The sequence below is a fragment of the Orycteropus afer genome, unplaced genomic scaffold, assembly GCF_000298275.1.
Source record: "Orycteropus afer afer isolate SDZICR_OR568_19922 unplaced genomic scaffold, OryAfe1.0 scaffold00171, whole genome shotgun sequence".
NCBI classification, from domain to species: domain Eukaryota; kingdom Metazoa; phylum Chordata; class Mammalia; order Tubulidentata; family Orycteropodidae; genus Orycteropus; species Orycteropus afer.
In genome coordinates this window covers 4268155-4279764 of record NW_006921758.1, presented here as the reverse complement: position 1 = coordinate 4279764, position 11610 = coordinate 4268155, and the positions used below count along the sequence as shown (strand labels likewise).

The 11610-nt window shown below is 37.3% G+C and overlaps 1 protein-coding gene across 1 annotated transcript in view; it reads right to left on the bottom strand.

The window, feature by feature from the left end:
• Nucleotides 1-275: 275 nt before the first annotated feature.
• ABCC9 (ATP binding cassette subfamily C member 9) overlaps nucleotides 276-11610 on the bottom strand; it is a 169307-nt gene continuing 157972 nt past the window's right edge. The window contains exons 34-38 of the mRNA XM_007946781.1: nucleotides 10711-10819; nucleotides 8766-8869; nucleotides 5890-6023; nucleotides 4208-4270; nucleotides 276-413 (exon numbers count right to left, since the gene is read on the bottom strand). Coding sequence (XP_007944972.1) covers nucleotides 276-413; nucleotides 4208-4270; nucleotides 5890-6023; nucleotides 8766-8869; nucleotides 10711-10819 — 548 coding nt within the window. The remainder of the gene's footprint in view (nucleotides 414-4207; nucleotides 4271-5889; nucleotides 6024-8765; nucleotides 8870-10710; nucleotides 10820-11610) is intronic.

Below are 11610 nucleotides of genomic sequence, written 5' to 3'. Positions count from 1 at the left end.
AACCTGCTAGTCACTAGAAACGTATCAGTAATAAACATATTAAGGAGTGATATCTAAGAAAAGTATAAAAAAGAAAAGGTACTATGTTAACTAGTGCACAGGAAATGTTCATCGCTAAAAATGACATTATTACTAATTATAAAATTCCACAACATAATGAATAACATTTACAAAAATCTGTGAAAATTTAAGATGCCACTTTATAAAGGCCACACCAATGTTTTCTTAAGTAGGCTATAATAGTATTATTTTAAATATCATTTTAAGACACTCCCTCACATGTCTGCACGGACAAAAGAAGCAAATACTCCATCTTCCTGAGCCAAGAGGCTTTCTGGGGTGTCATATTCTAAAATGTTTCCTCGCTTCATCACAATAACCAGGTCTGCGGTCAGAATTGTGTGAACCCGATGCTGTGAGTGAAAAGAATGAATGTATTTGTTACAAATTTCAGGGCATAAGCCAAAGCAATGTGATACACTTATTTCATAGATTATTGAGGGACACTTATTCTTGGGATGTAGAGATGTGCAGGAAGCACAGAATATTTTTAAAATTTATTTAAAGTACAGTCTACTTACCATATTTTTTTGGAAATAACACATGTAAATAATGCACACATGCATATAATGCCCATAAAGTGCATAGGAAACTAGCATGAGGGCAGGAACAGTTTGAAAAACCATATGACATGAGTATAAAAATATGGTATATACTTTTAAATACTGGCATGCATGACTGGGCCTTACATGGATTATATGAGTTTCACTATAGCTACTATATCAATTTCATTGTATTCATGGAACTACTTATTAACATAAAACCAAAACACCAAACCCACTGCCATGGAGTTGATTCTGCTTCATAGGACAGAGTAGAAATATCCAGAAGACTTCCAAGGCTGTAAGTCTTTACAGAAGCCGACTGCCTTGTGACATTTTTGTTAGCAGCTGAATGCTTTAACCACTATGCTACCAGAGATCCTTTATTAGCATAAGTAAGCTAACAAATATTTGTCAAATAATTAAATAATAAAAGGAGTCATCGTGAACCAATGGGGCTACTCCCACTCTCAATCACAAGTACCTATTATGTAGAGTAGACTAATTCCATGGGATACTATACTAGTTGAAGATCCCTGCAATGTGGATGAATTTTGGAAAGAGACAGTATAAAGAAGTCCATTCTGGCATGCACCATTAAAATGGATTATTGAGTGTTTTAAACATGCTTAGTCATCCCTTAGTTATTACAGATCCCTTAGTCACTAGAGATCACTACCACTCACTCAATATCTTTTTCCACATGGAACCCTTTGGAGAGAGGTTTTGATGTTAGTAATTAATAATAATTAAGGCTACCATTCAATATATTAGATGCTCCAAATACATACTTGTTACTCATCAGAACATTGATTTATTCTATTAATCCAAATTAGCTTTTTTTTTTTTTTCGATGAAATACAGTGTCAACTGTAATAGTATTGGTGAAATTTTCAAAATGCTCCAGAGAAATTAATCTAGTCAACAGAGAAAAATAAATCATTCTCATACATAAATGTCATTGACTGTTTTGGTGCTTGAGGGCTTCTTATTAGAAGCCAAAGAGAGTTTATCTTTTTAATTAATATTTTTCAATGCAAGTTAACAAAATTAACAGAACAATTTTTAGACAGAGGAAAAATACGTATTAGCAGAGAAAATCATTCTACATGGAGTCTTCCACAAGTGTGGTGGGTATTCTCTCTCTTATGAGCCTGTGAAGAAGACTTGATGCCAAGGTGCATCCTCCTCCTACGGCTTTCTATGTGTGTGTGTGTGTGTTTTGGGGGAGAATTCCAGGTATCTTGGTGGCAAGTGTCACAACAGTAGAAGAAGTTGAAATGAAGATTGGGTAAAGATACCTAGATCTGTGGAGAAGTATTCAGTGAAGGTAGAACAGAAATCTGGTAAGGGAACATTACTGTTTGGTTAAAAGTGCAAATCATGCTCACATAATCTCCCAAGTGTAGACTAAACGGGACTATACAACAATGTCATGCTTCATGCAGAGTGGAGAAGACAAGAATTTTATAGTCAGAGGTCTGCCTTTATTTTATTTTAAAATTTTTTCCATTTAGGAGCAACAGAAATTTTTTTCTCCTCCAAAATATCTCCCCACCTACGCCAGTGTGAAAATGTTTAAGAATGTTAAACACTTAATTTTCAAGTTAGCTAATTCTCTCACTTAATAGGTGATTAATAATAGGTGATTTAATAATCATTAACATTTCCACATGATTGAATTAACTGAACTTTCTCCCAGGGCAGAAGGAACTAGGAGACTCATTGGGAAATTGGGAGAAAATAGGTTTTTCCCTTTACTTGGGAACAGTTTACAGCAGGTGGGCCCTACTGAGGAGTCATTTCATCCCACCCTAAAGAAGCTGCACTTATTGGGTGCTCTTTCTCTCATTCATGATTCACAGAAAGGGAAGCACCATGCAAGCATCCACACAAAGCTCCCATTACTCAACAGCTGAACTTGTCACTATTTTGAATTAAGCAATGCAGTCTTTAAGGCTGGTAAGGCATTTTATGGCTACCTACAAAATATCCTCAAGGAATTATGAAATTGTCCCTTGGGTTAGAAGAAATCAGTTTCACAGGTCCTCTTGCATTCATACTTTTGAAAACATATGCATGTGTCTCATCCAGTACTGAATGTAACTAAAGCAACTTGTTGAAATCATTTGTGTTATATTACCCTGTGGTGGGGAGCTCTGGTAGCATAGTGGCTAAGGCACTTGACTGCTAACCAGAAGGCTGGCGGTTCAAATCCACCAGCCACTCCTCGGAAGGAAGATGGGGCAATCTACTTCCGTAGTGATACCGCCTCGGAAACCCAAGGAGGGGTCGCTATGAGTCGGGTCCGACTCGACGGCACATAACAACAACAACAACAACAACACCCTGTGGTGAGTTCCTCCACCCAAAGCCACCCCTTCAATCACAGCATTAGCCTTGCATTCCCGAGAGAAGGCCACCAAAATAACTACCAGAGAATGAGACACTTGGTGGAGTAGATTGTGGTGGTCTACTTGTTGGTCATCACCAAAGTGGAAAAGAGGCCATTCTTGTGAGCAAGTAAGTTTGGAGCAGTATCACACTCCACTAAAATACCCTCAGACAAGACTAAAACAAGGCCTGCATCCATAATAGAAGAGACGCGATGCTGGAGAGGAAAGAAAAATGAAGAGAAGAAAAGAAAGAAGAATCAGCAAGAGAGAAAATGTCCAAGTGACTCATTAAATAATAGTTTTTGTTAATTAGAAGGCTTAAATATGAGCAAGAATTATGTGCATCCATTCACAGAGGAAAAGACAGAAAGCTGTGGCTTATTTTAATTAAGCTCTAACAAGAATTATAAAGATTTAAACAATTCTTCGATTTGATTGGTGCCATCTAAAATTAAATGTATCTGACTGCTGTGAGGCATCTCACTGCTTTTATCTGTTTTTTTCTTTTAAATAGATAAGTGAATAGAAATAGAGATTAAGGGTAAGTAATAGGAGAATTGGCAAGCAAATTTAGGAATTTTGCTTCTGAAACTCATCAAACCATTGGGTTATACTCCTGGGAAAGCAACTGAAGCAGCTATTGAAAAGAGAATTATTTCATATGAGCTACCATCTGTATCAGGTGAAAAAGCTCAGTGCATGACTTGCTAGAATCCTTAGATTAACCAGTGCCCATTTCAGTAATTTAGGGGAGGTACAGAGAATAGTCAGGAGCTCTGGTAGAGTAGTGCCTAAGGCACTTGACTGCTAACCAGAAGGCTCTTGACTGCTAACCAGAAGGCTGGAGGTTTAAACCCATCAGCCACTCCTTGGAAGGAAGGTTGGGCAATTTACTTCCATAGTGATACCACCTTGGAAACCCAAGGAGGGGTTGCTAGGAGTCAGATTCGATTCAACGGCACACTAACAACAACGGCACGTAACAATAACTCAACAACAATGGAGAGCAGTCAGCTTGAAAAGGACAATATAAAAGCTTTTAAAACATGGGTTTTTTGTTTGTTTGTTTTTTGTTTTGCAGACACATAAACAGTGACAGAAAAATGCATAATTCAACACAGGCATTTTTTAATTGCTCAAATATAATGATTAATGAATCATAGAATAGAAACCAAAGCAGAGTAAAACAAATCTGTCTTTCATACTTACTGCTATTGTAACAACTGTGCGGTCCGCAAAGGCTGTCATTACCACTTTCTGCAAAATGTTTTCCTGCAGGAAAAAAAAAATAAAAAGTCTGTATTTTCTCAGGACTATGTTCTCTTGACATGATATTCTGTCCCCAAAAGCACTGCTCACAGTGCCTGATCCCTTTTGTCAAAGTTTCTGAGTCTGTAGGTGTCTCCAAAATGTGAATAAACTACATGATCAACTAAGAAAGATTGACAGATTTACTGTCAGGAACCACAAACAGAATAATGAAATCTAAAGGGCATTAATACACTGACTTGTGTTTTATCACAAATGGAATATATTCAAAATTAACAAAGCTCTAAAATTGTGTTAATCTTTGAGTAAGAAAAGGGAAAAAAAAAAAAAAAAAGAAATCCATACCAAAAATCTGGATTTTGACTCATTAAAGAACCATCAAGGCAGGAACCATTTTTATTCTCACTACAAAGCTTTGCTGTCATAATTTTAAATATGTACATGGGTAAAGATTCCACTCTTCTAGGAGCTCTTTCTTCCAATAAGGTGGCTTATTGCCATTTAATTCTCTCTCTCTCCTTATAATGTCCATATAATAACCTTAATATTGTAAAACTTTAGTAATTAATACTGATTTTGATGTCATTAGGCTTAATTAGTGAATAGGTTCTATGAGAGATGATTTTTATTGCTTTAAATTATGTTAACTTTAAAAAGATTTAGTATTACTTTAATTGATTAGGCAATAGAAAATAAAGGTCTTAAAACTGTTCCACTTTTTGGGGCAGTTTTAACCATTCCAAAGTGTGGTGCCAGCAAATAAAATGAGGTCGTGAATATGGTTTGTTTTTATTCTTTGTGATGTCAAACTTTTAATGTCAAGTGAACTTTTAAAAATCTCGCTGGCTCACACAGAATTTGTGATTTCATGTGACATTTTCCCCTACCCAATCATGGCTTTCCAGACAGATCTTTCTTGGACATATTTGACCCTGAAAAGTAATTTCTTTCAAAGGGCTAAGTTTCTGATTTGTTCCCAGGAACACAATGATGGTCATTATTAATTCCAGTGTATCCTTCTTCTGCAAACTGCTTTAGTAATAATGATCAATTTTGGTTATCAATTGATTCTATTCAGTAGAAACTTATATATTTTATTTTACAACTTCTGTGGCATAATATGGGAGCTGTGGTGGCGTAGTGCCTAAGGCATCTGACTGCTAACCAGAAGGCTGGCGGTTCAAACCCACCAGCCACTCCTCGGAAGGAAGATTCAGCAATCTACTTCCATAGTGATACTGCCTCAGAAGCCAAGGAGGAATTGTTGTGAGTCGGATCTGACTCGATGGCAGTGAGGATTTTTTTTTTTTCCCCGGTGGCATAATACATGAATTCCTGTACAGTACTGTCATCAACTCAGCTTTGGAATTTTACTGTTTTGAGAACTTAACAAAGATAATTGCAAATTTATTTTATGTTCGTTGCTAATAGTGATGCCTTTAAATCAGGTATTCTGCGTCATTTATTGTGATTCTCAATGAGTTATCATCTGATGATCAAGGAGACAATGAGAAGACACTCTCAACAATACTGAGGTTCAGAAACTAATCAGGAAAAAAGAAACAATTTTATGTAAATTTCTGCCATTTTTCAATTTAAAAACTTTAGCTATTAACACTCACCGTGGCCATGTCGATGGAAGCTGTTGCTTCATCCATGATGAGAATGCTGCTCTTGCGGACAAAGGCCCTAGCAAGGCAAAACAGCTGTCTCTGCCCAACACTAAAATTTTCTCCACCTTCAGTGACAACTGCATCTAAACCAGAGGAAGAAGCAAGGATCCCACTAAGGAAATGCTGCTAACATTTTCAATGGGCAAAACAGAAAACATGTTATATCTTATATCAGCATGTTGGCAATTACTTTGTGCTGATGCAAGGATTTCATATCAGAAAGGTGAAGAGGAACTTTGGGAAAATGAATATGGTCCTGGATCATCATAATTTTAACAATGAATGTGGAATTACATCATTATAGCAGGATATATAATTTTGTTAAATAGTTCGAGGACTGGAAGGTACTATGGAGTTTATTTAGTATAATTCTTTAAGGCCCAGAGAGGTGAAGTGGCTTGCCCAAAGACTCATGCCTAATTTGTAGTAGAGTTTGACAAGAAACAGAACACTCTCAACTCTAATTTCAGTTCTCATTCCATTATATCATCCACAAGACTATAAGTTCCAAGTCTAGGGGTTCAGTTTGTCTTTACTCAACATATCCTAACATTTACTATTGTATCTGACATAGTAGTAGAATATATTGAATGGCTAAATGAACACTATAGCCTCATTATCTGTTCTGGTTACCTAGTGCCTCTCTCACAGGAACATATCACCAATGGGATGCTTGAACAAACAGGAGTTTATTCTCTTACAGTTTGGAGGCTTTAAGTCTGAGTTCAAAGTGCCAGGCTCCAGGGGCTGTATGAAAGCCCCTTGACCTTGGGCTTCAGCTCCGCCTCGTGTTCCCAGCCCACTGAAGCTAGAGGCATCTCTTCACTCAGGCAGCCACTGGCTGCTGAGGCTAAGAAGCCCAAGGTTGATAAATAAAATGGCAGAGTCCCGATGTTACCAAACCACAAGGCGGGCCATTCATTCAAGTCCATTGAAAGTCTCAAGATTGGCAGAGCATGGCAGGCTGCTGAACAACAATGCAGCTACATGCAGTGTTCAAGCATGCCATGAGCTAGAGACCATTCCCAAAGCTCTTTCTTATATATGGGAAGCAGACCACATCCCTAAAGCAGCTACTCAGCTGCTTGTGGTAGGTCCCACCATGGAGTTGATTGCCAGTCTCATCATGGGGAATAACTACCATGAGCTGTCCAGCCACTCAACCCGGCCCAGCCAAGCTGACACACAAACTTAACCACCACATTACCCTTTCCTTTTCTGTATTCATCTACATTTCATAAAGTATACTATTGCAAGTTTAAAATAAATTATTTCCACAGTATCTCTTTTATTAGAATTCAAGCACTTTTTTAGCAGAGCCCTGGAGGAAATTTCCATTGATTATATTCTCACTGCATCAATTCATGTCTTATAATTGCTCATCTTTGTAGGCTATGCATTTATTCACATAATAAATAAAGAAGAATGCTGGGGATAATGAATGTTCATCACCAAAGTTGGCCTGAACCACATATTATTCATCAAAAAACTGACATGATCTTTATTAGGATGATGAGCATACACAATGTTCAATCAGTCACACAGCATAAATAATATCCAGTGTTGTTTACATTGTACCATAACCCAAATACTATGTGTACAATTCAAAACAGACACAGATATTTTTTCATGTTAGTGATGAGAAAGACTGCAAAGATATAATTGACTGTCTTTCCAACGAATGCCAAGGGAAAAAGATCTATAAGCATCTACCAATTTCCCAAGTATATTTCCTGGGCTTTCCTGAGAGACAGCATGAGATATGGGAAAGTTCATGCAGATCTCTGGAATTACTCCCACAATGTGACATTTGGAAGGCCAATGAAATCAGCCTTAAAGACATGCTCTCTCAATTTTTGTTCGGAGAATGCCTTCTTCTTGGAACTTTATTAAAATCACAAATGCTACTGGTTTTAAGCAGCTCCCCCCCCCCAAAAAAAATACTAATAAACAAACATAGTTTATTTTGTTGGTTGATTTTTTTCAACTAGATGCCAAACAACACTATTAACTTAGCAATTACATATTGTGTAGTAAAATTAGAATATCACCAAACTATTATCTTCATATTTCTTTCTTAAATAAATTCTGATTTTAAGGAAGTGAAAGTAAGCCCAAAGTGACAGATGTTTATTTTTAAGACTTAAAGACTATATCACAAACTCTGTTGTTTTTGTTACTTCATGTTGTTCCTTCATTCTGTCATCATTTGTCAGAAATTGTACTACTTCTGGGAATGAATTTATGTCAGGGATTATTTAAGTACACGTTCAATCCTTTACACAAATAGCCAAAACTTCTGCTGCAGCAAGGTAATAGGAAATAAGGTCTTTAAATAAGATGAACTTTATATCATACAAATAAAAAATATATGCCTCCAATCTGTGAACAAAAGAGCTGCCAAGACAGAGAAGTTCCTCCTTCTAAACAGTCCTGAGTACTTTTTGAAGTGAACAGCCTTATAATCAATCCTCAGCTTACCTACTTACAGAGAATGAAGGATCATGCAGCTGACAGGAGCAAGCATGACTAATATGAAATATTCTGTTTAAAGTAACCCATGACAAGCAATGGTGAAAAGACTGAAGGGGTAAATTACTAACTGTAGCATCTCGGAGTGCTCACATAGGATAGAATTTGTTATAAGGTTCATCCACTTAACACTACAAGCAAAAGCTTTAACTACTGAAATGCCATATTTACCTTTAGAGTATTATTTTAAGAATAATGGGATATAAGACTAAAGTATAAGATTCTGGCATAAAAAGCAGAGATTCATAGAACTATCTATGTCAAAAATAAACATATTTTTAATAAAATATTACCTAGACCTCCCGGTAGTGATTTGACCATATTCTTCAGCTGAGCAATTTCCAAAGCTTCCCATAGTCTATCATCAGTACATTTGCACTCTGGATCTAAATTAAATCTGCAGGGAAAAAAATCATCAATTAAAATAGAGAATCTTTTATGTATGTATTTGCTCATTGTTTTTCTTTCTCTGACAAGTAAGTTTCATTTGTTTTCATTATTGCTGTATTCTCAGCACCTAGAACAGTGCTCAGGCGAAGCAGACATTCAATTCATGCTTGATGAATGAAGGAATGAATGATCTTAATGATAGGAGTCACACAAACTTCACTTGGAATTACAGTTCTACCACTTACTAGGCATATGAACTAGGGCAAGTCATGGCTTCTCTGAGTTTCAATACCCTCATCTGTAAAATGAGGATAGTAATATGTATCCTAGAGTAAATGCTGTGAGGGTTAATGAGATAATACGGTATATTTAAAATATCTATGGGCACTCTGGTGGTGTAGTGCCTAAAGCATTTGACTGCTAACCAGAAGGTCGGTGGTTCAAATCCACCAGCCACTCCTTGGAAGGAAGACTGGGCAATATACTTCTGTAGAGATACTGCCTCGGAAACCTAAGGAGTCGCTATGAACCAGGATTGACTCGATGGCAGTGAGTTTGGTTTTTGGTTTATCAAAAAGTAATGGAGTCGTGTTGGTACAGTAGTTAAAGCACTCAGCTACTAGTTGAAAAGCTGGCAGCTTGAACCTACCAACTGCTCTGTGGGAGAAAAGACCAGGTGATCTGCTCCTATAAAAGTTGTTGTTGTTATGTGCCGTCAAGTCAGACCCAACTCATAGCAATCCCTCCTTGGGTTTCCAAGGTGGTATCACTATGGAAGTAGATTGCCCAACCTTCCTTCCAAGGAGTGACTGGTGGGTTTGAACCACCAGCCTTCTGGTTAGCAGTCAAGTGCCTTAGGCACTAGGCTACCAGAGCTCCTCCCATAATGATTGGTGTTGTTATGTGTTGTTGAGTTGGACCCAACTCATAGAGACCCCTCCTTGGGTTTCTGAGACAGTATCACTACAGAAGTAGATTGCCCCATCTTCCTTCCAAGGAGTGGCTGGAGGCTTTGAAGCACCAGCCTTCTGGTTAGCAGTCAAGTGCCTTAGGCACTACACTACCAGAGCCCCCTCATAATGATTACAGCCTAGGAAATCCTATGGGGTCATTCTACACTGTCATGTAGGATCCCTCAGAGTTGGAATTGACTCAATGGCAACAGGTTTTGCTTTTTATTTATTTTTAATGAAATACTAGATACTTCCACTCTTTTTTTGGGGGTGGCGGGCTCTGTGCCTAAAGCATTTGACTGCTAACCAGAAGGCTGGAGGTTCAAACCCACCAGCCATTCCTCGGAAGGAAGGTTGAGCAATCTACTTCTGTAGAGATACTGCCTTAGAAACCCAAGGAGGGGTCAGGATCGACTCGACGGCAGTGACACTCTTTTTCATAAAACCATGAACCAGGCAAAAAGAGGATTACAGAAGCTTCTTAAAAGTCATTTTAGCTGAAACAAAAGTTGTGAGGGATGGGGGACTAGTTAAAGGTATTAATCAACTCAGAATATCTGCTGAGGCCAGCCAGACATCTGCACGTTCAGCAGGATATCTGTAGAAGAGAATACCTCAGAAATGTCTGCCAAGAACCTCTGTCTCCAAGCATAAAGAAAAATAGTTGTTTTTTGTAGAATCAAACTGAAATTAAAGAGTTTGTAGAGACATAAATGATTGGTTTCTATAGTTTCACCTTGGTTCACAGGGTTTCCCAATTCAAATTGTTGAATAGAATATTTGATCTTATCATCTTTATAATGGCATTTCACATGTACCTGGTAAAGGGCTGAGTAAAATCCTCCCATGAGTCAAAGTGTAAGGTGTACAGATTTTTCCTGAATATGTCACCTACCTGATAGAACCACTGAATAGTATTGGATCCTGCAGAATTATAGAAAGCCTAGAACGTAGTGTGTGCAGTGGTAGTTTAGAAATGTCTATTCCATCAATGACAATCTTTCCTGTTAAAGGCAAAGAAAAATTATAGGAATGATGTAAAAATCACAAATAAAATAATATTTGTTTATAAATTTTAAGTACTTCCTCCTCGGAAGAAAGACCGGGCAATCTACTTCCACAGAGATACTGCATTGGAAACCCAAGGAGAGGTCACTGTGAGTCAGAATTGACTCAATGGCAGTGAGTTAGTTTAAGGTTAGGATCCTAAGATTTCCATTAAAATATCATTATGTGAGCCTAAGAAAAAAATATACATTTTGTAGATAGTTTGTCTTTCTTACGTATTTTATCCCAAAGACATTTTCAGTTTTCATTCATTTTATGTGGCTCATATAAGACAACAGTAAAAGTTTTCCCTTAGTGGGTCCTCCGCCTCTATCATTCCTTTACTCTCCTTCAGTGCTTTATTATTCTTCATAGGACTTACACATATGATATTCTACATGGATTTACTTACAATTTTTATTGTTTTTTTTTGCCCCCTTGTAGCATATAAAACTCCATAAGACACAGATTTCTGACTGTCTTATTAACTGTTGTATTGATTGAGTGATACAATGCATTATTTTAAAAACAGGAAAGAAAATTCTATATATAAAATTTTCTCTGTACTCTATGGAGACTTCTAGAGACTTAGGCAATCTTGATGCTCTTTCTCAAACTTGATAGACTCACTTTACTATATCACTTTTGTGCAAAGATAATATTGCTCTATTGAAATGAACGTACTAGGTTTGGAATGGGGAGCTCTGGTAGCATAGTGCCTAAGGCACTTAACTGCTAACCAGAAGGC